Source organism: Sebastes fasciatus, chromosome 15 (assembly GCF_043250625.1).
Source record: "Sebastes fasciatus isolate fSebFas1 chromosome 15, fSebFas1.pri, whole genome shotgun sequence".
Classification (NCBI taxonomy): domain Eukaryota; kingdom Metazoa; phylum Chordata; class Actinopteri; order Perciformes; family Sebastidae; genus Sebastes; species Sebastes fasciatus.
In genome coordinates this window covers 8,011,781-8,037,899 of record NC_133809.1, presented here as the reverse complement: position 1 = coordinate 8,037,899, position 26,119 = coordinate 8,011,781, and the positions used below count along the sequence as shown (strand labels likewise).

General features: G+C 40.0%; 2 protein-coding genes and 1 long non-coding RNA gene across 6 annotated transcripts; 1 reads left to right on the top strand and 2 right to left on the bottom strand.

Moving 5' to 3' along the window:
* Nucleotides 1-1,196: 1,196 nt before the first annotated feature.
* LOC141783258 (pancreatic secretory granule membrane major glycoprotein GP2) lies at nt 1,197-10,325 on the bottom strand. Of its 2 annotated transcripts, XM_074660450.1 has the most exons (9): nt 9,390-10,325; nt 8,111-8,199; nt 7,899-8,003; nt 5,171-5,331; nt 4,946-5,081; nt 3,708-3,802; nt 2,963-3,131; nt 1,670-1,790; nt 1,197-1,547 (listed from the first exon to the last, which is right to left on the bottom strand). In XM_074660450.1, the coding sequence occupies exons 1-9, from the start codon at nt 9,478-9,480 to the stop codon at nt 1,372-1,374; spliced, it is 1,143 nt and encodes a 380-aa protein (XP_074516551.1). In that variant the 5' UTR covers nt 9,481-10,325; the 3' UTR covers nt 1,197-1,371. The 2 variants fall into 2 exon arrangements, with proteins under 2 accessions (XP_074516551.1, XP_074516552.1); XM_074660451.1 differs by lacking the exons at nt 7,899-8,003; nt 8,111-8,199; nt 9,390-10,325 and adding an exon at nt 6,906-7,091.
* Nucleotides 1,430-15,866, top strand: LOC141783259 (uncharacterized). Its single transcript, XR_012597243.1, has 5 exons — nt 1,430-1,567; nt 3,702-3,790; nt 11,871-11,947; nt 12,127-12,227; nt 15,727-15,866. It is a non-coding gene; the product is annotated as an uncharacterized LOC141783259 (long non-coding RNA).
* shprh (SNF2 histone linker PHD RING helicase) lies at nt 10,467-25,455 on the bottom strand. Of its 3 annotated transcripts, XM_074660446.1 has the most exons (30): nt 25,270-25,454; nt 22,937-23,530; nt 22,638-22,767; nt 22,327-22,545; nt 21,885-21,963; nt 21,295-21,445; nt 20,991-21,093; nt 20,641-20,900; nt 19,900-20,547; nt 19,423-19,674; nt 19,109-19,187; nt 18,773-18,936; nt 18,346-18,602; nt 17,996-18,117; nt 17,689-17,777; nt 17,385-17,477; nt 17,157-17,264; nt 16,456-16,598; nt 16,193-16,366; nt 16,017-16,079; nt 15,708-15,933; nt 15,304-15,441; nt 14,724-14,825; nt 14,531-14,602; nt 14,142-14,330; nt 13,831-13,923; nt 13,642-13,728; nt 12,148-12,326; nt 11,812-11,892; nt 10,467-11,027 (listed from the first exon to the last, which is right to left on the bottom strand). In XM_074660446.1, exons 2-30 carry the CDS (start codon nt 23,519-23,521, stop codon nt 10,931-10,933), a joined length of 4,983 nt encoding a protein of 1,660 aa, XP_074516547.1. In that variant the 5' UTR covers nt 23,522-23,530; nt 25,270-25,454; the 3' UTR covers nt 10,467-10,930. The 3 variants fall into 3 exon arrangements, with proteins under 3 accessions (XP_074516547.1, XP_074516550.1, XP_074516549.1); XM_074660449.1 differs by lacking the exons at nt 22,327-22,545; nt 22,638-22,767; nt 22,937-23,530; nt 25,270-25,454 and having other exon boundaries at nt 21,863-21,957; XM_074660448.1 differs by lacking the exons at nt 10,467-11,027; nt 11,812-11,892; nt 12,148-12,326; nt 13,642-13,728; nt 13,831-13,923 and having other exon boundaries at nt 14,193-14,330; nt 14,514-14,602; nt 25,270-25,455.
* Nucleotides 25,456-26,119: the final 664 nt, after the last annotated feature.

Sequence of the window (26,119 nt, the reverse complement as noted above, 5' to 3'; positions counted from 1 at the left end):
TACCTGTAGACCGCCCAATGCACAGCGCACCTCCGCCCCTTCGCCCCTCCCTGCTTGATGATATGATCCTTGTCTGTCATCACCTGATTGGTCGCATGGACGTCATTAACACAACATTCAGTCACAGTCAGTGCATGGAGTGCCCGTGGTGCGGAGAAGATCATCCTATCATTCTGCCTTGAATTAATTAAAGTAAAAAAAAAAAAAAAAAAACGGGAGCCGGCTCTTATCGTTTACTTAAAAGAGCCGGCTCTTTGAACCGGCTCGTTCGCGTCCAACACATCACTATTACAGACGCAGACCAAGCAGAGCTAGGAGAGGGGCACTGAAATAGACAGAGTGGGGAAATACCCTGAGGACAGTTTTACATTTATCACTCATTAAATGTCTCTGTTATTTGTGGATGCAGACTCTTTGCCAGGCAATGCAAATGACTTGTACATGTATAAAGGATAAAATAGTGGTAATGAAGTGCTAATACTGTTAATAATGAATGCATGAACTGGTCCTACTAACTTGCCTGTGCAGCCAAAGCCTTATATGGTCTGTGCCACAGACCTCTTATTACTGTCCAAAAACTATTAAAAACACACATAAGAGCCACACACATGGGCAGTGAGGCTTATTTTGTCCTGGTGCTGTAAATATTCAGTAATGTGTAATTAAACAAAGCTGAAATAGTTCCCGGCAAATTCATTATTTACTGCTGTTTAACCTGAGAAACATTTGCTTAAAAACTACAGTACCCAGCTGTTTTAGGGAATTATTTACTCTTTATTCAAAATTATTAGTGACCAGTTATTTATTTAATTAATTAATTAATTTAAGGTTTCTATCTTACCACCATGAAACATACTTCTGTAGTACTTGTTACTTTTAATTCTAACTAACTAATTAAATTATTTAAAAAAATATTTTGATGTTATTTTTTTCTGTATATATGTATGTACATATTAAATGTTAAATGTAAGATATAATTATTTTTTTTGTATTATGGCACCGATGTTATGTTTTGTTATGTTTGTTATGCTATGTTTGGAAAAAAAAGGAATAAAAAGAATTTTCACAAAAAATTATTAGTGACTTAAGTTAGAAGAAATGGGCTTGGAGGGACACTGACAGGGTCGGGAAGTTGAAAAGTATTGAGAGATAGACTAGCAAACAGTTGGTTTTGGTCTTTTAATAGGAGACAACACTTGAGGGAGACCTTTTATTAAGCTGATTTCTTACAATTAAAGAAATACATTCTATAAAGAGAAACATATGCAAAGCCTTCATTATTATCATAAATCACACCTGTACATGTGTGTTTGTATTTGTACATATTTATGTGTCCATTTCTTTGCTCAAAAAGGTCCCTGATCCCCTGATTCACGAGGCCACCTCTGAGATGTGGTGAATGTTGGACAGGGTGAGCTGAGCCTCCCGCGCCGGGTAGAACCGTCTGGAGCGAAGCCACAGCCTCCCAAACACTCCTGTGATCAGCACCAAGACGACCAGCAGCCCCCCGAGGACAAAGGTCTCCACATGAGGGACTCCGCCTGCATCTACATAAAAAAGGAAGCAGGTGGGAAGCACACTTTGCATATGAATTGTATGCATTTATGTAGAATGTCTTTGAAGATTTAAATGCTAAAGATCCATATGTAAGTTACAGAAATAAACCTACTCAGATCGGGCTTTTCACTGTCATTTAGTAGTCGTCTGATTGGTCCATAAGACACAGTATGGGACAGAGGGATGTCTCTCCGTATCCTGATTAGTTCATCTTCACCTTCACTGGAACAGTTCTGTTTGGCAAATACATGAGTAAAACATAAATGAAACACAGATACTACAAGTGTATGAGGGGTGGAAGTAACAAAAATTCATTGATAAAAATGCATGTTAAATGAAAAATGGAGTGATAAATTATCAAGAGATTTGATTAATTTATAGCCGATTTGACTAAAATAGTTGTGATTTGATAAACAGAGACATGTTTAATCATTTTTCCCTGTTTACATTCATCATTCACAACACAAAATTGCCATTTATCATTTAAGGAAAGTAGCCTCAAGGGTGGAAGTAACGAAAAATAATTGAAGAAAAAAGGGAAGTGATGAAAATATATGTGAATTTAAAAATAGAGTGAGAATGTGTTGAATTTGTGCAGACATTTGCCTGCTCTGTAGTCAGTTGGTGTGGTTTTTGATTGACATTTTGGGCGTAAGTAACAAAACTTGCGTGCTGTTAACGAAAAATGTCTTGAGGTCAGAGGTCAAGGGACCCCTTTGAAAATGTCTATGCCAGTTTTTCCTCGCTAAGATTTAGCCCAACTTTTGAGCGTTATTTAGCCTCCTTCCCGACATGGTAGCATGCCATAGTTGGTACCAATGGATTCCAGGCTTTCTAGTTTCATATGATAGCTTCACTCTAACCCTAAAACTGAACCTACTGGAGCCTCTGAAAGACATTAAAGTCAACGATCCCGCAGGCCTCAGGGGGTTAATTCATACGAATTTTCATCACTTCCTTTTTCTTCAATTATTTTATGTTACTTCCACCCTTGAGGCCACTTTCCTTAAATGATAAATGGCAATTATATGTTATGAATGATGAATGTAAAATGCGGAAAATGATGAAACATGTCTCTGTTTTCATCATATCATAGCTGTTTTAATTCATAATTAATTTAATCAAATCACTTGATAATTTATCACGTTTTTATGGCTCCATTTTCAATTCACATGCATATTCATCACCTCCAAGTTGATTTTTATTACTTCCACCCCCTCATACAAGTCTCAGGGTCAAGCAGTGCACATTTCAAATTGGGACAGCTTAACTACGAGCTCAAACGGCTGAAAAACAATTCTAGGCCGATGGGTCTATATTAAGGCTGCTCATATAGTGGGGCTACTTGTCTGAACTGGCCTCTGACTACCAGTTTGAGGAATGGGTGTTGCACGAGCTCACTCACAGGCTGGCAGAGCCCCGGGGTGTTGTGGCAGATCTGGACGTTGCAGTGGAGGAAGACGTTGGTGTACGAGCTGCCGACAAACTTGAACATTTGTATCCTGAACGTGGCCTCCGGGCCCTGGCCGTTCTTCAGCACGCTCAGGGTCTGTTCGTTTGACAACACCGGGCAGCTATACGGGAAGGGAGACAAAAGAAGTCAGGGAGGCCCGGTGGCAGTGAGGGTGAAATACTGTACTTTAAAAATAGACACAAGGAACACACAACACTTAGAAATAATGTAAATACTATCTCAGTGATTCAACAGTGGGAGACAGATTTTCTTTTCCCCTCTGCCATTTTCAAATCATTGTACATTTCATTGCCCTGCTGTTGCTAATGGTACCAAATACTGCCCGGTTGTCAAGGACATGCACAGCTGTTGAACTGAAACACACGTGGCCTCTCAGACGGGAGTCACATGACCTGGCTCTGAGTGTCTGGCCAGCTCTCTGAGCAACAAATTCTCTTATTTCAGATTTCAACAGCAGCTCCTGTAAGAGGGCTTAGAGCTGTTTGGACAGAGTGTAGAAATAGCACACGTGCCATAATCAGGTTTCAACATAACATCTATAAAGCTATCTTTCATTCAGACTTTTTCCCACCGCAAGTCAAATGGAAAAGAGGCTTTGCCAATGTATAGCTTTTATTATTTGCTCATATTAAATAATAAAAAAAATCTCCTTTGTTTAAACTGTTCCTAGGTTTACCTGTCTCGGATGAAGGTGTACTGAATATTGCTGTACGGATCGCTGGTTGGCGTCGCCCAGCATCTCTCCATACGCAGCATCAGGTGAGCCGGTATCTGTGGGACACACAGGTGTTGAGTCATTCTTTACACACGGTTATTACTTCTCCATACTAGGCCACAAATTGATGATTCATAGTAAGTAAACAACAGCTGTAGTCTGTACCAAGAGGTTGTAACAACACGGCAGCACTCAAATTACTATCTGGTCTCGGGTCGAGTGTTGTCGGTTGCACAACATATTGCTTAACGTCGTGTAACAACGAGCTTAAGCTACTCCAAAAATAGCTGTCAATAGTAAGCATACTTCAGAGGCTTTAATGTGTTTTTCAAAGCTCAGCATACACAGTCTCTGGACTCTTAGTATTATATTTTACTCCCAGTTTTCCCTTTTCATAGATGGCATCCAAAACACAAAATATTGCTTTACATAACTACATTTTTACACAAACATCATGCCAATTGTAAGGTGCAGCTATTAAGTTTAATATAACTTTAATACTGTGTAGTATAAAAAAACTTTTTTTGTCACTCAAGGTGAAAATTTATATGATGTGCTTAAAAGTCTAACGTTACCTTTGAGACAACTCTTCACCAGCTCTGCCCTACAAGCCAAATGCAGGGACTACATATTTAGTCAAAGTTTAATTAAGACCATTGACATATATTTTCCCTTGTACATTTGTAATGCCATTTTTTAAAAACAAAACAGCATAAAAACTAGGGCTGTCAATCGATCAATCAATAAAATATTTAATCAAAATTAATTGCAAATTAATCACACATTTGTTATCTGTTCAAAATGTACCTTAAAGGGAGATTTGTCAAGTATTTAATACTCTTATCAACATGGGATGCTTGATTTATGCAAATGTATGTATTTATTATTAGAAGGTAGGAAGGTTTTCTAATTTCATATGATACCAGTAACTTCACTCTAGCTTTAAAACTGAGCCCGCTACAACCTAAAAATCGCAAGATGCCTTAAAGAAATTAGTGGCATTAAACCGATTTGTGTTAATGCGTTATCGCGTTAACTTTGACAGCAGAGGTCAAATAGTGAAATTCACTATTTAGTGTGGTTGAGCTTCTTTTAAAACACTTATTTAAATGTGTTAAATTGTAATTCTGGTTCCTTTTGATGTTGGCAGTCATCCTCTTTTTTTTGTCTAGTAATTTCTTTCTGCACATAAAAATTACCATGAAAACTTTGACAAAGATGTCGTCATCCAGCGTCAGTGACGGCACGGTGGTCCATCTGTCCTCAAAGGCGTCATCTTTGTACAGTAACATGGACACCGAGAAGTTCCCGTCCTCTGTGTTCAGAGTGATGGTTCTGTAGAGAGGAGACAATTAAAGGAGCTATATATAAAAAAACAAAAAACAAATAACTTTAAATAGATTAAATTAATAATAAACACTAACCTGACGTCAACTCTGATCATGTTTTCACCGTTGGGCTGTTGGACCAGGTAGTTGATGGGGTAACGGCAGACAAATGTGATGTTGATATAGTTTCTCGTTATAACGTCTGAGTCGTTGTTGTGTATAGTGTTTATGAACATGATGTGTGTTTCATCTGAGGTCTGAGGAGAGAAAATAATAATCAAGTAAGACACATTTAAATTTTTTAAGTGCAACTGTTTTATATTTTGCCAATACAAGAAGAGATATCCACGATGCTATTCTGTGTGAGAACCACTGCGGCAATCTGCAGTGAAAGGGAGCTTGAAGAGAGCAGGTACCTGATATCAAGAGGGGGTCTCTTCTTATGTTTCATTTAATTTGGTCAATGAAAAACCTCAGGCAGCTCAGCAATCCTGGTGACCCACTAACCCTGACCTGCACTCCTCTACCTCGTGGCTGAGATGCTCACAAACAATTTTTTCAAGTCTAAATCAAGTTTCAAGCGTTCTATCATCATCATCATCATCATAGTTTAGAAAACGGCATAGCTATATATCTAAGGACTTCAAAGCATGTACTGTATGATCACTGCTTTATCTATTAGCATACGGTATCATCAATGCAGTTATTTCTATTATTAATTAATCTACCGATTATTTTCTTGATTAATCAATTAATCTTTTAGTATATAAAACATCAGAAAACAGTGAAAAATGGACACCATCATTTTACTGAGCCCAAGGCTGCATCAATTAAATGTCTTGTTTTTTCTAACTTATAGTCCAAGAATATTCAGTTTACTACAATAAATAACTCATAATAACATAATAAACTCATAAATAAAAATTTATAAAAAAATAATTATATTAATAAATAATATATATAATTATTATATAATAATATTATTAATATTATATATATATATATATAATAAATAATATATTATAAATAAATTATTTTCAACTGTAAGCAAGGTAGTATGGATACTGTTGAAGACAGTTATACAGATACTGTTCTATTTTTCTATTCTATTCAATATTGTATATTTTACATAACATTCTGCTCTATTTTTTATTGTATATTGTACATAGTGTCCTTTCTTTCTGTATATATTTTCTTCTATTTATTTCTTATACTTTTTGTTTCCTTGTAAATGTCACTCGGGAGCAGAAAGCAAAGGAAGAATTTCATCTTACAGGGAAACTTGTTTTAACCGTTGCACATGACAACAAACGCTTTGACTTTGACTGTAGGTGTGAATGTGGTTGTTGTACATACTGTAGCTGCAACATTTCCTGGTTGTGAGAATCACATTAAAACAGGAGCCATTGAGGTCCCTTTATGTACAGTAACCTCTTTTCCCAAGCTATAACTTCTACGGTTATCATCCGTCCGTCCACACACTGTAAATGTGAGTGATGCTGTTCAATAGCTGACGTAGGTGAAACCGTAAAATGTGGACGGGTGAAAAGGTTGTGTCCGAGGTTTGTCTGGGCTCCTGCTGAGAGCAGACGGAGGGTGGCTTCTGTGGTCGCCGCCTTGAGCTCTCACATCGGAGACATCTTTTACTACCTCTTGGTAAACACACAACCCCCCACTATGAGCACCACTGACAGGTCTCTCTATACAGCGAGCAACAAGTCTTCATTACGCCACAACTGGCAACTGCACTTGAGTAACCTGAAGGCTCCGGCTACTATCTACTGAAACAGGAGCGAGGACACTGTCATGTTTCAATAAAAAAGTGTCTGACCTTTATACCCAACAATTCAGTCATTTTCTTGTCTGACGGCGGGTTTAAAAAGTTCAAGGTCAAAGCGAGATTGACAGCTACGGCATTCTTCTGCTTTAGCAACAGCCATCTAATCCAGAGCAGGCTTTACTTTTCCTCCAGCCGCTCTGCGAAAAAACCTTGTAAAACTGCTGAGGTGGAGCACTGGGAGATTTCCTCCCCGCTGAAAGCCGCGTTAACCTTTTGCTTGCTTTACAAGAAAAAAAACGCCATGCATTCCAAGCAAGCGATTTCAAGGACACTCGTGTGCTGAAGTAGGGATTTACACTTTGCCAAAGTTTGAATCCACGAGAGTGGCTGGGTTAAAATAATCAGGAGGCTAGCTGGCTAGTGATTTACGGCCTTCCTATTCAGTGAACATCAACAAATAATCATCATTTCCATGTAAATCCTGATAATTTAGAACGGCGAGGCCATTCAGGGTCCCCTCACTGCTTTGAATAAGGTCCTGCGCTGTTGTAGGAGAAAGGAACAACACTGCCCTTCTTTCTTGACATAAATGTCACCACCCCCTTCTTTTCTCTTCACCCCTTTCTGTCTGAATATGTGCCTTTCTCTGTCCATCTTATTATACTTGCTATGAGCTAATTCCATAGTGAACACAGAGCCTCACAGTCCACATTTACGTCACAGCAGAAAAAAAAGTGTCTGGTCTTATTCAAGTTATTTTTTACTGTTTGGTAAAGTGCAATAAGTAGCTCCTTTTTTGGCAGTGAAAAGATCCCGGTTCCCACAACAACCGTAGACATCGTAAAATAGGTAATTTACTATGATGGAGGATCTTATGGTGTCAATAATGAAGATACCAAGTGTAGTTTGTCTTCATCTTTTGTTAAAGGTTGTTCTAAATGTCTGAGTTCACGTGCAACGTTTGATTAGTTAAGACTCTTTGACTCCTGCAGACATGGCCTGACTGAGAAGTTAAAACATTGAGTAAAAGATTGAAGGTGATACCATTATTGTTCCACAGTCAGAGAGGTTCGTCTTTATGCTGAAAACGTAGTCGTCTCCGACCTCGACGCCGCGGCAATCCGGATCATTTAGATGCAAATCCCAAACCTAAACAAACAATACAAAAAAATCAATCAATTATTATGCAAAATCGCTCAGCAAATAATTTAGGATATCAGTAAAAGTGGAGGGTAAAGACTTTTGAGTTCACTTACATAAACTGGAGGCAGTTTGTTGAGGAAGAAAGCACTGGGAATAACGACCTCCACATGGTCGTTGGTACAAATGACAGTTTCATTGAGCTCTAATAGAAACAAGATAAAAACAGATTAAATCCACACAAAAACATTTCTTTAAGATAATGTCAAGAGATGTTTTCTCTCCTAGACTCCAAGTATAGATATTTAAACTCACTTTGTGTATCAACACATAATCTAATAAACAATCTCTAGATATTGGAGGCTGGACTTTGTCTATAAAAAATAGTCAGTGGTAAACTCTCCTTATTATTAAGTCATTTTTTGTCTTAAAGTCTTATTTTCAAAAATAAAATCTGCAAGTGGAGGAAGAGTCAAGAATTTTCAAATATTTTCCATAATCAAGTTGCATTTGTCTTGATTCTAGTGCAGAAAAATGCCTTCCCTTCCTTGATAAAGACACTCACTTGTAGAAAATGATTACAAAAATTCATTACAGAATGATGAGCACTAACAAAATACATATTTTAGGACTATGTTATAGACTTGATAAGATGGAGATTTCCTGCAGTGCACAGCCTTCTCCTCTGTGGAGTTGTTATAATTTTAAGAGTCTGTCAGTGGTGGAATGTAACTAAGTAGATTTACTCAAGTACTGTAGTATTTTCATTTTCTGCTACTTTATACTTCTACTCTACTACTTTTCAGAGGGAAATATTGTACTTTTTTCTCCACTAAATTTATCTGACAGCTAAAGTAACTTTTCAAAATAAGACTTTACATACAAACAATTCCTACATAGTCTTAAAGTATGATGTATTTAATAGATTGAACTACACAGAGTATACATAGTAGTTAAAATTAGCATCATCTCGACCAGCTATAACATTAAAATGCTGCTTAAACATTAATGCATCAATAATAATGATCCAATAATGTAATGTAAGTCAGACGGAGGGTCATTTTGCTGCATAATGAGTACTTTTATACTCGATACTTACGATTGTATTGCTACTTAGGATCTGAATACTTCTTTCACCACTTCTAAATTACACTACTGGTATTGTGAATAGAAACACCATTTTATAAAAAGAGGTTCTTACTTGACTTGAAGCACTAAATCGTCCCTTTTTGAAAGAACATGTCAAAGTCAGAGAAGCCGATGTTAAACCAATAACCGTCAATATGAGAAATGTCTCTAACGACTTCTTGAAGGACTACGTTTTCCCTAAAAAAAGCAGTTAGTTTGACCCTTGACACTTGGTTCCCGGGTGTGTGATGTGAGGTGTGAGCTCACCCTCCTCCTCCTCAGGCTGCAGAAACTCTGCCGAGGTGACCATCCTCATGGTGAACAGTAACCAGGCAAAAACCAAACTGGCAGGTGCCATCTTCCAAGGACTCTCCCTCTGGTTTTCTCTTAGCTCAGCCACTCCGCTACCTTTTTGGCCCTCTCTGTGAATCTTCTTGGGACTATTCACCACCGCTCGCTGTCCTGTCACCACAAGACGTAGTACTCCTCTCTCACTCCAACCCTCGAAACACAGCTCTAATGAACTGGGAGCCTCCCTCCGGCCTTAAAACACCAGCTTGAATGATGTCCCCGCCAACAATGAGATTCCGCACATGAATAGGGGGAACTGAGGGGAGTCCAAGGTAACACGTATGTTACCGCCTACTGCTGCCATGTCCTCTCAGTAAACATCTTACAACTGTTTCTTACTACAGGGCAGCAACAACAAGTCTGGTAACCATGTAAAGAGGAGCAACAGTACAGGGCCGGCTCTCTTTGTTGTCTACATCCTTTGTCTGGACATTTTAAAATCTTTACTGGTGCGGGAATCCCAGTCAGTCAGGCGAAAAGAAAAGTCATTACGAGTCAAGGGCAATTCAGCGTCGATGCCAAAGAGCTACGAGTGTACGTGTGTGGTGGAAGACACCGTAAAATACAAGCAAACACAAGAAAGGAAACACTATTTTCATCACATTAAAAAAGACAGGAGAAATGTAATAAAACAGCCACAAATCCATTAAATTTGTCAGACAATTTGTAAAGAAAAAGGTGAGATAATGAGGCAGAAAACGTCTCACACTTTCTGACTTTTATGAGTTTAATTTACAAGATTAGTTTCCAAGACACTGAATCTTTTTGTCTTGCAAATAAGACAACCGTAAGTGTTGGGCCGAATTGTCTGGCATTGTTTTTAACAGACAAATAGCTTTAAGAAGATTGTCTGGCAGAAGAAAATACTGCTATAATCTCTCACTTCAATTGTAAAGGAGTGAAAGTGAGTTAAGGTCAATGGCTTCCTTCCTGCTTTCCCTTTTACTACACAGAGATAATAACAAGATAATAAAAGCACCGGACAACAAGAGCTGGTCATAACCGGTTGACATCCTGTCAGACGTTTATTTCCTGATAGTAGTGAGAATACCTCAATCACTGATGTGACTGCAGCATTTAAAATTCCTCCATTTTCGACCTAACAGACAGTGAAGTTGTATATAAATGCATGTACTTAATATTAGATTAAAACAAGCAACAATACAGTTCAGTGTAGTCAAATGTGACAATCAAACATGTACTTGGACAGCAGTTATTGAATCATTAAGTTACAACTATGACAACAAGTGAGCACAAATACTCCAAAGATATTGAACATTTCAATACAATAAAGAGACACGTCGTAGTCTGCCGTCAGTGATCTGATAAAATATCATTATTGGGAATGTATTTGATAACATTAGCATGTTCATATAAAAAAGTTGAATGTGCAAAAATCAGAGAACTTCTATCACCGCCGTGTAAAGAGTGAGCGCTGTGTGTCCAGGTGTTGAGATTCACTCCAGATGTTCTGTGTCTTCAGTGAACAGATCAGCCAGGTCGGCTACCGTCAGCACGGCAGCCTCCGAGTGCTTCATGGTTGTGCTGGTGTGACTAGAATTTAAAAAAGCTTTAATCAGAACTGTCCAACACTTGAATGTCAACGCTTGCCTCTGAATTTATGGGTTTTAAATTAGGGCTGTCAAAGTGAACGTGATAATAACGTGTTAACGCAAATTCGATTTAACGCATCTAATTTAAGATACTGGCATCATATGAAACTAGAAAGCCTAAGGAATCCATTGGTACCAACCATGTCATACCAGCTTGTCGAGAAGGAGGCTAAATAACACTCAAAGTGATACTAAATTTTGGCGAGGAAAACCTGTCATGGACATTTTCAAAGGGGTCCCTTGACCTCTGACCTCAAGATATGTGAATGTAAATGGGTTCTATGGGTACCCACGAGTCTCCCCTTTACAGACATGCCCACTTTATGATAATCACATGCAGTTTGGGGCAAGTCATAGTCAAGTCAGCACACTGACACACTGACAGCTGTTGTTGCCTGTTGGGCTGCAGTTTGCCATGTTATGATGTGAGCATATTTTTTATGCTAAATGCAGTACCTGTGAGGGTTTCTAGACAATATTTGTCATTGTTTTGTGTTGTTAATTGATTTCCAATAATAAATATATACATACATTTGCATAAAGCAGCATATTTGCCCACTCCCATGTTGAGTATTAAATACTTGACAAATCTCCCTTTATGGTACATTTTGAACAGATAAAAAATGTGTGTTTAATTGCGATTTACTATTTAATCGATTGACAGCCCTACTTTAAATACAAATGTGTCGAAAGTACGATTGACTATATTCTGTTACGATTCTTACCTTTTGTCTGCCGTCTTCATCATTGCCTGCATTCTCTCTTCTATGGTGGATTTGATGAGGAATCTGTGAACAAACGTTGGCCTGGTGGAAAGAGAGAAAACAACAGAAATCACACAGAATGTACAAAATAGTGGAGGCACGTCATTAAGTGTAATACTAAAGTAAATACTGTACAGATAACAGCCATGATTGAAGCCATAAAACCTCCAAAACACACAAACACGACGGTAGCTATCAAACAAAATTTCATTGAATGCAGGTCGAAACATCGACACATCTACATATTTTAATCTGGAATTTATCGTCCTCTGACAGACTCGACTCCCGGCGTCTTACTTGGTTTGGCCGATCCGGTGAACTCTGCCGATGGCCTGGAGCTCGTGAGCGGGGTTGAGGATCGGCTCCACCAGCAACACGTGAGTCGCTTCGATGATGTTCAGACCGTTGGAGCCGGTGTGGAGAGGGAGGAGGAGGATGTTGATCTTTTCTTCGTATTTGAAGGAGCACAGATTCTCCTGTGAAAGTGAAGCCAGTGCAATAGTTACGGTCATGTGATTCCTGGCATGTACTTATTTGAGTTCAAGAAGTGTGGGATTTCTTATAAGTTTCAAAACAGTTATCTAAAAAGAAGATCTAAGGGTTATTCATTTGGGATTTAATAGAGGTGTCGAGATATACGGGTATTGACGAGAACCGTGATATACAGCGCCTCTTAAATAATTTTATATACACAGTTATGGTTATAGACTCTCTCTCCACCTCCCTACACTCGTACTTTAAGTGTATTTAATTTGCCAAAAAAGAGAAAAAACGCACAATAAACAAAGTTAAAGATGAATTTGACTGATGGCATTATTATATTTTATTTTTCAAATTGTCTATAGATTTCGCGATAATATTGTTATGGTGAATTCTTTTGGCCACGATAATTGTGTAGTGAAAATCTGATAGCGTGACAGCCTTTATTTTAATCAACACAGAGTCTCCTGAGACATTTTGTGACAGTATTCAATATCTTTTTAATTTTTTCAGCTGAAGCTAAAAGTATTCAGTGTTTACCCCCCAAATTTTACTACAGAAGAACCTCTGAATCTAAATTAAGATCACAACATGCCACAACGTAGCCAACACTGTTTTTTAACGCAGGGCAATCCATCCAAACTCTGGATAAATTCTTAGATTGAAATAAAAAGAAAACACTTTGATCAACAATTTAAAAAAATAAAATAAATATTGGTGATAGGAGTTTTTTTTTACTTTTTACACATCAGTGCTCATAGTATATCTGGACAATTTTTTGTGCTATTCGCCAGAGTTTGCTCACTTGCCGTATGTTAAAAAGAGTTGTTCTAAGCTAAGGTCAGTCTGTCTGCATCTGTCTGTCTGTCGGCAGGTATCTCACAAACTTTGGAATGTATTTCCAATCGAATGTTCAGAAGAGATGGCCTTGGGCAAAAAGATAAGATATTGTTGGTGAGCTGGACATTGGATTTCCACTATTATAGGATTAGGGCTGTTTTCTTATCATGTGGGTATATTTGTAGGTCAAAAAATCAATTTAACCTAAATATAAAGCCGTAGGAATGATGTGTTTGGGTGTAGCGGAAAATTGGAGAATTGCTATATCAGCAGAAGACAGACATCAGCGTCGACTTAGAAAGTGTGTGAAAATGTGTTTGGAGAAGTTTTCTGTGACAGGTGAATTTTCCCTGAGTGTTAAACCCCACCTGGTGTAGTTGTGTCGCATATTGCAGGGAAAAGCAACTGTGAGGTTAGCACAACTGTGTGTTAAGAAGCATATTTAGAAATAGTTACAGTGAAAATTCAAACCTGGAATTTGTGAATCCCGTTGATCTGAGAGAACTCCATGTTGTTGTCAAACAAGGCCTTAGCGATGATGTCCAGGACACACATCCACTGTGCAGGCAGGAGAGACAAAGAAACACTCTGGGTCAGATCCAAACTCCATATCATCAAAATAAATCAGCAGCTTACAGAGCGGGGAGAGTTTACAGTTACCGTGGAGAAGACGAGACACTTGGCCCCGGGGTCGCTCACTTGAATCTTCTTCAGCGTTCTCACTACGGCCTCCACTTTGGTCGAGTGGCTTCCCTGACAAACACAGGAGGAGCAAAGTTAGAATATAGTGTCAACCAAAGCTGTGTTAAATTACAATTACATACATTACAAAGCATGAATCAAAGTACAATCCCATAATAAGTGCTAGTTATGGTCATAAATATCATCTCAATCATTAAGGTGGGCAACAAAATACATCTAACAACCTTTGGACAATCTGGATTTAGCCATAACTGGTGTTGCAGACTGACCTTGACCGGTATGTCCTGGTCCTGACTGGACGACTGGGTGGTGAACACGTAGGAGATCTCTGTGTGGGACGTGGTCTGCCTACAGATGGCACACTTGATGGCCCGCCGCCTCGAGCCCATGCTGTACTGCTCCACGATGATAGCGATGCACTCGTTGCAGAAGCAGTGACCGCAGATCAGCACTGCCCACTGGAGAAGAGACACAGTCATAAAATCAAACCATATAATGAAAAGTTTGTTTTTAGCTGACGTTTAAAAGAAGTAGCGGTCACCCTTGGAAGCAAACCTAGAGCTGCGAGAAGAGCTTGTTCTGCCGATTTCCGTATGCGCCCCTGAGGGCTTTGTAGGTCAGAAATATAGCTTATAGCTCACCACTAAACAATGCTCACCTCCTGTCCCAGCGGCCGGGCACAGATGGGACACGGCTCTGGGTTCAGCCCTCCAGTAGATTTGTCCTGGGACTGGGGCAAAATAATTCATGTTATTTAGAGTGAGATCCTACCACACAGTTTGAGATAAACGTCTCTGAATGAGCTGGGAAAGAATATCTACACTTTGTAGTTACTATGAAATGTAAATTACCTTCTCCAAATTAGTGAGATACAGGTACTGGCCGAGCTTCTTTTGGAGTTGAGACTTGGCCACCGCCTGGTCGTTCAGAAGCTTCACTCTGTTCTGCTCCACCTGGAAGCAAAACAACCGAGGGCAGAGGTCAGGAATGCAATAAAAATAGTTACGGCACAATATTACATCCTTGGAAACATTCACCAACAAAAAACAATGGTGCTCAATACCGGGTCAGAGGAAGACTTTAATTCCTCCATGAACAGTTTATTAATTAGGACCAACCCCGTCATATTACCTTCATGCTCGTATTAGTGGCAAAATGATAAAGAAAGTAAACTTTAAGGTGATCAGTCAGCGCATTTATTACATAAATTACACTGTAGTTCAGTGTGAAACTATCATCCAAATTATCCAAAACAGAACTCAGCTAGTAGGAAAAGACTGCACACCCTGTATCAAGCTATATTCTAGTTTTATTTAAAAAAATTCCCAGGCAATGGGCCGCAGTTGGCCCGTGGGCTGTAGTTTGGTTGTTACCAGTTGTTATAATGAATAATATTAATAATAATAAGATGTTTCATTGTCCTTGACTCACCTCATGCGGCTCGATGATGTGCAGCAGTTTGGGCTTCGGTTCGTCTGGCAGACGCACACGTAGTCTCTCGGTGGCCATCCCCAGCTCGTCGATGGCCGACACGTGGTTCCTCAGCACCATCCAGTACTCATGCAGCACCTGAGAAGGCACAGAGGAAGCTGTCACTCCACTCCTTTCTCTCTTTAATATTGGCATTTAAAAGGGGCATTGTGTATATTATTTACAGCCAACAATATGACCATGAAACTCTGCTGGGGGGTGATTGTTGATAAATACCAATCTTACAATGATTAATACACCAGCTGTTGAGATTTCTGGCTTTCCAAACTCACTTTTCTAGCGCATACTCTAACAGCGTAAAGTAGTTTGTTATTAATGAAAATGAATTAAGTGTGTGTACAAACCTTGTACTCTTTCTTCCAGTTCTCAAACAGCTCCATGAAGGTGTTGCCCTCCTCCACCAGCTCCGGATCCATGCGTTTCACTTTGGAAAAAGACAGGATGGCTTTCAGAGAGCGCTCCGTCTCACTGGCTGCCCACAGACCTCGGCTGGTGGTGGGGAGACGGTCGTCCATCAGCCCCTCCTCGTCTTCAATCATCTCTTCGAAGATGGCCGTCTGACCCTTCACCCTGTCGGGTAATTTTCCTCATTAATCAATGAGTAAAGTTTGCATGCAATTTGACAGATAAGTCTGAAATATTGCTCTACTTACGTGTGAGAAAACAGCTTGGACTCATAATCGATGAAAAGTACATCCGCTTTGCAAAAAACACAACTAGAAAGAAATATTAGTTATAATTAAAACAACAGGCACTGTCAGCATTTAAAAAGCAGAGTTTCATGTTACACCATATTACTGAAACAAAGCTAAAACTGCTGACGTCTTACTTATTGAGTGGCAGTCTCATCGGCCTGAGGTGACAAATGGTGACCTCATCGATCACTTTCTTTGAAGCCGGGCCTTCGAGACTCTTCACCGCCTCTCGTACAGTCTTCTGGGATTTCATCAAATCCTCCATTTGTGTGGTGAGAAGGAACTGCAGACCACAACCATCACGGAACCTGCAGGATACACCATTTAGCTTTTATCACATTAGTGTAAGGATAACTGTTTAATTATCATCTTATTTTTAAATAAAAAAACAGTTTACTTGTCTGCCATGCTGAGCTTGTTGGCTTGTTGTTTGTAGCTGGACGTCAGCTCGTTCTTGATGCGGGACACCAGGTCGTCGTCGTAGGAGCTGCGGATCGCCCTCTGGATAACTTCCAACCACCAGGGAGTGTTCAGCTTGACCTTCAGAAAGAAAGTTAATCACATGAAGAAAAGACATTTTTGGTTCTGTCTTAATTACAACATTACTCCAAATTCAGATCAATCTGATTTCAGTGTGTCCAAATATAAATATAAACCTTGCTGTAGACTCAAACTTTTAACAAAAGTCTTTCCAGCAATTAAATTATCTCATTCAGTAAATCAGAAACTAAACTCACGGTAGAGCTAATGCATCTAAAGTCTTGCAGGTACGGTAGGGAAGAAAAAATACCCAACCTAAACAATATAAAACATCATCATAAAACAGCATTTGCTCCCGTTAGGACAAGGAAACTATTTTACTAATTACTATGGTGTGAAACAAACCTAACTTAGTACATTTTCAGGGGACACAAACGGATTTTCTTAAGTTTCCCTGAACCCCACTAAGTCAGGTTTAAATGTAGGTTTATGGCTGATCCCGCACACAACATAGTAGTATACATAGTAGTATACATAGTAGCGTACATTCATTTGTCAGATTATCTGTTATAATATGAGGCACGGTTTGCCTCAGTGTAGAGATAAAGGAGTTCTCACTTTGCGTTTCAGCTCCTTGAGGTTCTGTAGCACCGGCTGCAGAGCCTGATGGGCGTCCGCTACCTCTGAGTCGTATTTGGTCATGTAGTGCTGTCGCAGCTGCTCTGCCTGCAGAGACACGGAGAGGAAGAGAAACAAAATGATTATTAAAAACCAAAATAATGCGGATACGAAAACTATAAATGTGAAATAAATGTGTTCTGCCTGAGTGAAATATTTATGAATTACCTCCTCACTTAGTCGGTGATCTCTCAGCGTGGGAGGTATCCCAGGATGCTTTGCGCTCAGCAGTTCCATCACATTGTGGGTAGCATGAAGTCTCTGATTTACCACAAAAAAGACACAAATCATCAGACATTTTAATATAAACTCACAGTTTATAAACTATCCACAGTGGTTAGAAATAAAAATCTAATGTGCATCATGAATTAATGTCTGTAGAATCAAAACCTTAAAGACTCTTGTCTCTTGTGAGAAATGAACCCCTTCATATGTAAATCACAGACGTGATGAATGGGATGTGAACGTATACCTGTAATGAATCTGTTTTCAGGCGGCCTTTGTGCTCCTCTGATGAACGAAGCACTTCTCTATACATCTCTGTCGCCTCTACAAACTCATCTGCAGGTTGCAAAGGAGACGGTGATTATTAGCGACACTCAACATGTCCCGTCACATGTGGAGCTTATGAGACGCGCTACTCCAGCCACATTATGCACATGCTGCAACAAAACGTCTCGACACACAAAGATGAGATCATGGCTTGTGTTGTGTTTGAACTGATTCCCATGGGAAACTGGGAGCAGTGGGAGCACAAGTACAGAGGCTGGGTTCTATACCTCTGATGATGTGGATTCCAGCCAGGCCGTTGAGTGCACACACCAATTGTCTGTGAGCTTCTTCACACTCCACTCGACATTTCTTCTGCAGGGACTTCAGGAGCTCCTCCATCGTCATGGTGCTGGGGTGGAGGGGACACAAACACACTCAACAAACCCTCCACAGCAAATGGATCAACTTTAAATAAACACAAATACACATTGTATAGCTGACAAAAAGGTTGCTGCGGTCTATTACCGTTACTAATGCTGTGATTTAGTCTAGCTAGATTGGTAATTAACCGTTGCAGCTGCCTTCAGATAAAGAGCTCTCCTCTCGCCTTGAACACATAATGCAAAGTGTCATCTACCTTTTCTGCAGAGGCAGGAACTCCCCCCTCACGGCCTGCGGATGGCAGCAGGCCTGACGCAGCCTCAGCAGCGGGCACAGGATGGTGTGGACGGTGCGGCGGTCCAAGCTGCCAAGTTTCAGGCTCCAGTCGGAGATCTTCCTGAGTTTGACCAGAGCGTCCTGGGAGCAGACCTCGTGCTGACGGTGGTAAAAGTGACCCTCGACGGGGGAGAAGTCTAGCCAGTGAACCTCCTCCGTCTGAGGGGGAATCTGGATCTGGAAACACAACACGGAGCAGGTCATTAAACACACTTGAACTACAATTTCTGAAATGCAACATTATGTCTTTTCATTATTGAAATTGTTCTTTAAATCAGTAAAATCAATTCAAAGTAATTTATAGTTTAAATTTTGGTCACAAAAATGCAGAATTTTTGTTGTCCTACCTGATCAATGATGTCTTTTTTAGCTGAACGCCACAATAATTGAGCAATTACAATGTACAGCGGCTCGGTGTTTCCACGGCGATAAGAGCGATAAAGCAGCTGGTCCCACCAGTGTTTCACCCAGTAAGGGTCAACTCCCAGGAAAAGTACAAGGCCGTACAGATCTGCACAGAAAACATCATCAGTTTAGAAATTAATTTTGTTGTCTAAATCAGGTTTTGATGATTTTTAAACATTGTTCAGAGTCTTAAGAGACAAATCACGTAGCCTCTTACTCAAGGCCTGCTTTGGTAATTTGGATATTTTCTTCTATGTAATGATTTTTTCTGATTTTACCTTCTAAGCCTCTCTGGACAGGAGTGCCACTGACACACCAGCGGTTGACAGATGCGAGACGTAGAGCCATCTCTGCAGCCTGATGGTAAAATAAAATACATACTGAATTAAAACATTGTATTAAACACATAGTCTGACATCTCACACACAACCTATGAATAAATAAGATTTTAGCTACACATTCACAATGCTGAGGTCAGAATCAATATGGTTTTCTAATACAGAAATAAGGTTATAAACACAAAAACTACCCATTATCCTCTCAGATAACTACCAAACCACAAGACCTGATTTCGGGATTTCCTTCCTCTCACCTTGGCAGTGGGACATTCAACCATCTGAGCCTCGTCCAGACAGATGCGCCACCACTCCACAGCCACCAAAGGACTGGGTATGGCCATGTAGCGCTTCTGGTTGCGAAAGCGGCGTCCGTCCTTGCTGTTGCTGTGGGGAATGTCGACGTAGTTGAGCTCCGACCGCAGCACGTCGTACGTGGTGATGACCACATCCTGCTCGGCGAGCATGTGTGGCTGGATGAACCCGTGCTTCTTCACACCCTGATAAACCTGAGGTAAAGAAGACATATTAATTAGTTCTTTAAGCTGAACATTTTTGTGGAAGTGAAAGAGAATGCAGGTTAAAGTGTGAGAGCTAAGAGGAGAGAAGTGAGTACATGCATTAACGAAGAATAAAAGTCAAGTCAAAATATTACGCCGTATTGCAATTTCGATAAAATTGATTAATTGTCCAGCCCTATACCAAAAGACTCGTATACCCATCCATATCCTCACCAGCACTCGCAGCGAGGAGGACCTGATGTGCCGGTTGATCTCCTCCACCCACTGGTGGCATATGGAGCTCGGGGAGATGATGAGGGTGGCGCCGGTGGAGACGGGCTTCATGGCGACCAGGCAGTGAGGGCAGTAGAAAGGTGTCGTTTCAAGGCTCTCTTCTTTGTAGTTCACACAGTCTGCGTGTTGCCACAGTTGGCAGTTCATACACTGGACACGAGCCTTGTAGTCGACGATGCCCAACTCACCACAGATGCACTCGAAGCGGTAGTCCGGGGTGTTGAAGGGGACAACAGACTCTCTGGTGGGGGTTTCTGTCTCCTCTGGTTCAAGCTGAGGAGCTTCACCCCTCTCTTCAAGTAGATCATCCATTCTGGGTACATCCTGCGAATCACTTTTATCCTGAGACATCTGTAAGACTGCGGTAGACGTATCCAGCATGTCATCTGACTGATCTGCTTTCTTGTTCAGACTTTCATCCCATCCCGTCTTTGTTTCCGTCTCCTCCGGTGCCAGAAAGTCCGATGCAGGGGAGTACTGATCTCTATGATCTTCTGTAAGAAGAGAGTTTTGCAGAGCTGCTTCTGCTTTCTCTTTTGCTCGTCTCTGAAACATTTTCCTGGGCGAGCTCTCTGTGTTTTTGGAGTTCTACCAAAAAAAGATATGAGACAAAAGTTCAATAATACAACCAAGTAATATTTGCAGCATAAAACATTCAGAATCTAATCTCTTTATTCTTACAGACTTGGATGCTCCTACTGATGTCTTCTTTGTTTCTTTGTAGTTCTTTCCCAGTTTAAATGACCCGGCCAAACCACGACCTTTGACCCGGTGGACCAGGCCTTCATCTATCAGCTTCACCAGCGTCTTCTTCATGTGGTTGCGGTTTTTTAGGAGGTCATAACCATAAGTGGCGCGAATGTAGGTGAAGATGGCGTTGACGGATGCTCCTTTGCCGGATCTCATCTCCTTGATTGCGGTGAGGAGCATGACACGCACGGCTGCACACAAATAACCAGATTAGTGTAAAAAATATCTAACTCAAAGTGCATTAAAAGCTGTGATGACTGAGAAGACGGTGAGTGACATACTTGGGTAGGATATTTTTATTTTAGGCTGAGCTTCAGACTTGCAGCGGATAACTTTCTCCCTCTCTAGGGGACGAGGAGGTACGAAATAATTTACAGATCTTCCCTGCAAGACCAAAAGAGATAAACAATTTAACACTTTGACAAAGTAGCTGATGCCGTCTTCACAGAGCATATTAAAATAAATAAAACAGTAGAAAAAAATCCTTCATGGCAGTAATAGGGTGAAGGTACAGAGAGAGAAAAATGAGGGGAAGAAAAAGGTGAAATTCTGCATTCGTAACTAAAGCTGCCTGCTGATCCTCACCACAGGCAGGGTGAGGGCCTCGTGCTCCAGACCCTGTCGGGTGTGAAACAGGATGAGAGCCAGAACCTCCACCGTCTTTCCCAGCCCCATTTCATCAGCCAAGATCCCACCGGGCCACTCCACGCCCGCCAGGGGAAACTCTCGGATTAGGCTGCAAAAAAAGAAAAAAAAAAAAATGCTGAAAAATACTTTCATGTTTCACTTAAAAAGTAATCCTTGAAGCTAAAGCAAAACGGAGGTAAGGACATTAAAATAGCAAATTAAAGGGTCAGTTCAGCTAAATTCAAAAAGACATATTTCCCCAGTTACCTCTAGTGGTATCTATCCATGCAGATATGTTTTGGTTTTATGTGCTGAGGTTTTGAGATACCAGTTCATGACACTACTGCTGCTGACCCAACACAATGGAGATGAATGGGATTTAATTTGTGCTGCTCAAAGAAGTGAATATATACATATAAAATAAGATGTGTTCAATTCTCAGCACATAAAACTGAAACATTTTGCCGGGGCAGATAGTTCTAGTGGTAAGATAGAAATATGTTTCTTATGATTTAAGAGAACTGACCTGTTAACATTCAAGTTCTTACCAGCCGGTAAAGGGGTTGTAGAACAACTTCTTGCCGCACAAAGTGACCAACTCCCGCCAGAGGAAATGTAGAATTTGTTCTGCAAAGAAAAAGGAAATATTGACGTAGCTATCATCGTCCTAACGTAGGCCTTTTCCACCTCAGGAACTTAACTTGGCTTTTGTTTCCACTGAACTCTTCCCGCTTTGCGGGCGAGTTCCTGAACCTAAATTTCAGCAGTGCTCAAGAGGTGCTACCAAATCCAATTTCCAGGTTCCAATTTCAGGGAAAAGAGTCTAAAAATGTATGTTACACTTTGGAAAAAGGTTGGCAGTAACGTATGTGCATGATTTGTAGTTAAGTGCAAAACCACTAGAACAGCCCCCTTCAGCCTCATCCTAAATTTCAAAGTTTTACATCTCATGAGACTGCAGCAGTTGTACCAGACAAGAAGTGAGTATACCTTTCGGTGAAGAGTTCCTGTATTTTTCTCTCTGCACCATCCAGTTGACGGCCTGGCTCTGGTAGGGTCTGAGAACAGGAATCAAAGCTTTGTGCTGGACGTCATAGGTCACCTCCTGGCTGTCTCTCTGGTGCAGATGTCTGACGTAATCATAGAGCTCCTCCACATTTTGCCTCTCCAGGTCGGTGTCACATTCCTCCTCCTCGTTCACTACAACTTCTAACATGGAAAATACAGCAGAGAAGTCAAGGATTTTATTTTGAGAACTTGGATCACACAGGATGCATTAGACATTAGGACTAGACTCTTACCGGGGATAATGAAATCGTAGAAATACTCCATCAACTTCTGCATTAGTTGATTTGCTTTCTTCATCCGAGCGTTTCCCTCGCTGAGGAACTCGGGCTTCCCGAGCCCAGCTTCCAGCAAGTAAATCCCCACCTGCCAGATGCAGACAAACAACAGCTGGTGGAGGAAATGTCTCAACATCTTTCACACGCATACAGTATCACCATAAACACAGTTTATCTGGCTACCTGATGATGAAGAAACGGACATAATTAGTAATATATATATTTTTCACTCCATACTCTCTGAGATCTCTTCATACCTTGACTGAGCCCTCTTTTTCCTGGTGGCAGAGCTGCACCACCGCCCTCTTCTGCATCCAGTCGAGGTCCTCCAGCGGGATCACACTGAGGCTGCACTCTGCCGTGCAGGTGTCCTCATCAGGCCTCCACTGCAGCCCTGAGCTATCATCACAGCTGCTGTAACTGAGGCAGAGCTGCTCACCCATCTTGTGGAGCACTAACGCTCTCTGTTCACAGTCGGATGGGATCCAAGCCGCCCGGACGCTGAACTCCCCAATGAGCGCCTTCCAGATGTTGCCCAGCTTCAGAGCTGGCAGCACGGTGAGGTTGAGGGAGGCCGAGGCAGAGGTGCTGTCTGACGACGTACCGGGAAGCTCCTCTGTAAAGCGGACGGAGCTGGTACAGGCGGCCTCCAGGACGTCCTCGGTGGCTGAGAGAAAGGAACTGCTGGGAGGAGGGTCGACAGGAAGGATGGAGCAGATCGGTGTCTGGTCATCCTCTTGGATCTCCTCGTTCTTGCGATCGTCCAGCATGTTCCATTCCAACTTCTTCTTGGCGTCTTCGTCCACCCTCACAGGAGGGGCCCTCTTTCGTCGGCTACTCATGGTTACACTCTACACAGAAAGCAAATTAAGTGTTAATAACAAAAGTAATTTTACTTCAAATGTATTTATTACTACATCAGCAGCATACTGTATGACACATATTTATATCTGGTAGACAAAGTGAGCTCCTTTTAACACCAAACTGATGACCGCTTATAATATCTTAAAGATGCTATTGATAACATTGATAAGTGCAAAACCTTCCTGGGTTTGTAAAACAAAATGTAACAAATATATATATAATGAATTGTTATTTATTAAAATAATAAATTGTACTCCAGCAAATTGGTAAAAAATCTTTAAAATTAACAGGAATTATTTTGATTAATTACAATCCAAGTGTAAACCTTTTTAATGTAGCTGCAACAAATTGGTCAAAATGTAAACATGAATTAAAATCCCAGTATAGTATAGTATATAAACATAGAACTGAATTGATTATATCGGACCCATTGCCACAGATACCCGATCCAGCTATTAGAGTCAGTATCGACCCGATATCTGATCCGGTATCGTATCAGTGTATCCCTATTTTTTTTCTACAGGCACTTTCAATATGTAGAAATTAGTTGTTAGTAGTTCAATGAAATATTTATCTTTCAAAGAAGACTATGTGTATTTCAGTCTGTGGGGTGGATTTGTGGAATGGGTTGGGTGATGGGTTGAAAGGGAGCACAAATATAAATCAATTTAAAAGGCTATACAAGAAAGATATTTTTGGGAGGTATATGGTTGAGGAAGAGTTGTGATAAGAGTTGTGTTAAAGGTTGGTTATATACTTTTTAACTCCGGATGTATTTGTGGGTTGTAAATAAATTTGGGATGCTGTTCATATATTCAACTTGGGATGTAAATAAATCTGGGATAGTTTTTATATTATATTATATTATCATTCTATGATATATGAGTTAATAGAGGAGAAGTGAGAAAGGGGTGGGGAAATATACCTACTCCTTTTCGGACACTATAACTCTTGTTTTGTTTGTTATTATTTTGTATCTGTTTTTATTTATTATATGTTCGAAATAAAGTCTTTCATTCATTCATTCATTCATTGTGAGATTATTTCATTGGACTTAAATGTATTCAGTAATTCACAAGACAATGGTTAACATTTGAGAAAAGTCAGAAAAAAAATAAACATTAGTGCAACAGCATTGTTTCTTTTAATCATATGACCTCTTAGGTTTTATCTGGGGACCTTTTGGAGGGCCAAGACCCCCATGTTGGGGACCACTAATACAAATACTGTTAGATTGATCAAAACCAGATAAGATAGTAGCTATTTACCCTCATTTAACTGAGCTTTCAGCCTGTGTCCACCACTGGGACTTTATCATCTTGTGTATCAGAGGCTAGTCCAGGTTCAGGTCTAGTATTAAGCTGCCAGTGGGAGTGGCAGGTATGCAATCAAACTACTTCAACACCAGCCAGCCAGGTAGGCTATAAGGTGGCTAAAGGCACTTCACATCTCACCTAACTGCAGAGTATCCTCCAGTAAACAAAGCTCACATTGACTCACACTGCTACCTAGCTATTAGATATATCAGATAATTTACATATTTACTAACAAATTACTGTTTTAAAATGTGCCTTTTCCTTTCAGGTGAAAGTGTTTTTGTCTAAAGAAAGCAGGGCTTCACTATATAAACGCTGTTACACAGTGAAAACGCTCTGAGTCTGTGTGGCTGCGGGTTTTATATCCTCGCTTCACTGCAAACAAGCCAAATAAAAACAAGCAGGTTTACTTTTATAGCCTCCCACAAACGGATCTGGTTCCTATCGCTGCATCAGAAGTGGTTTCAGGTCCCAGCAGCTCCAGATAATCAGGCTAACACGAACCAAAACACACCAAAACACACCAAAACACCAAAACACCTCATCCACCGACTCTAATGTTGCTGTCCGCCATGTTTAAATACCGGAAGTGATGTCAGAGCGGAGGGATGTGTTTTGGGCAGCGAAGGCAACTTCCGGCTTCAACTGCAGCTGCTGATTTGGTCACTACTTTTATTTGTATACTATTTTGATATGAGTAATAACGAGTAAATATAAGTAATAAATGTCTACTCTACAAATTATATATATATATATTTTTTTATACTTTATTTTTTCCCTTTTTTCGAGGTTGTTTTCATATATGCAATTTACAGTCCCTAATAACAATAGTTTATAAACCAATTTTTTAAGTAGTTGTTCTTATAGACAAACTCATTAAGTAAACTAGAGAAAACAGCTTCAACATTCAAAATTGAAATAAAATTAAGAAAATAAATAAATAATAATAATAATAATAATAGTAATAATAATAATAATAATAATAATAATAATAATAATAATAATAATAATAATAAAAGGAAAGAATAGAATTTTTAAAAAAAACATACAAAACTAAAATAAATTTCTGTATTTTTCTGGGCACATTTTGTTTTGTTTTCAACCTACGTTTAGTACTTTTGATTAAATAAAAAGGTTCTGATTTTAATTGTGTTAAAAAACTTTTTTTGTAAATATATTTTATTGTTTTTCAAAGTTTTTATCCCACAATAGTAAAAGATGCAAAACATGTATACATTAAATTCAATTCAATTTCAATTC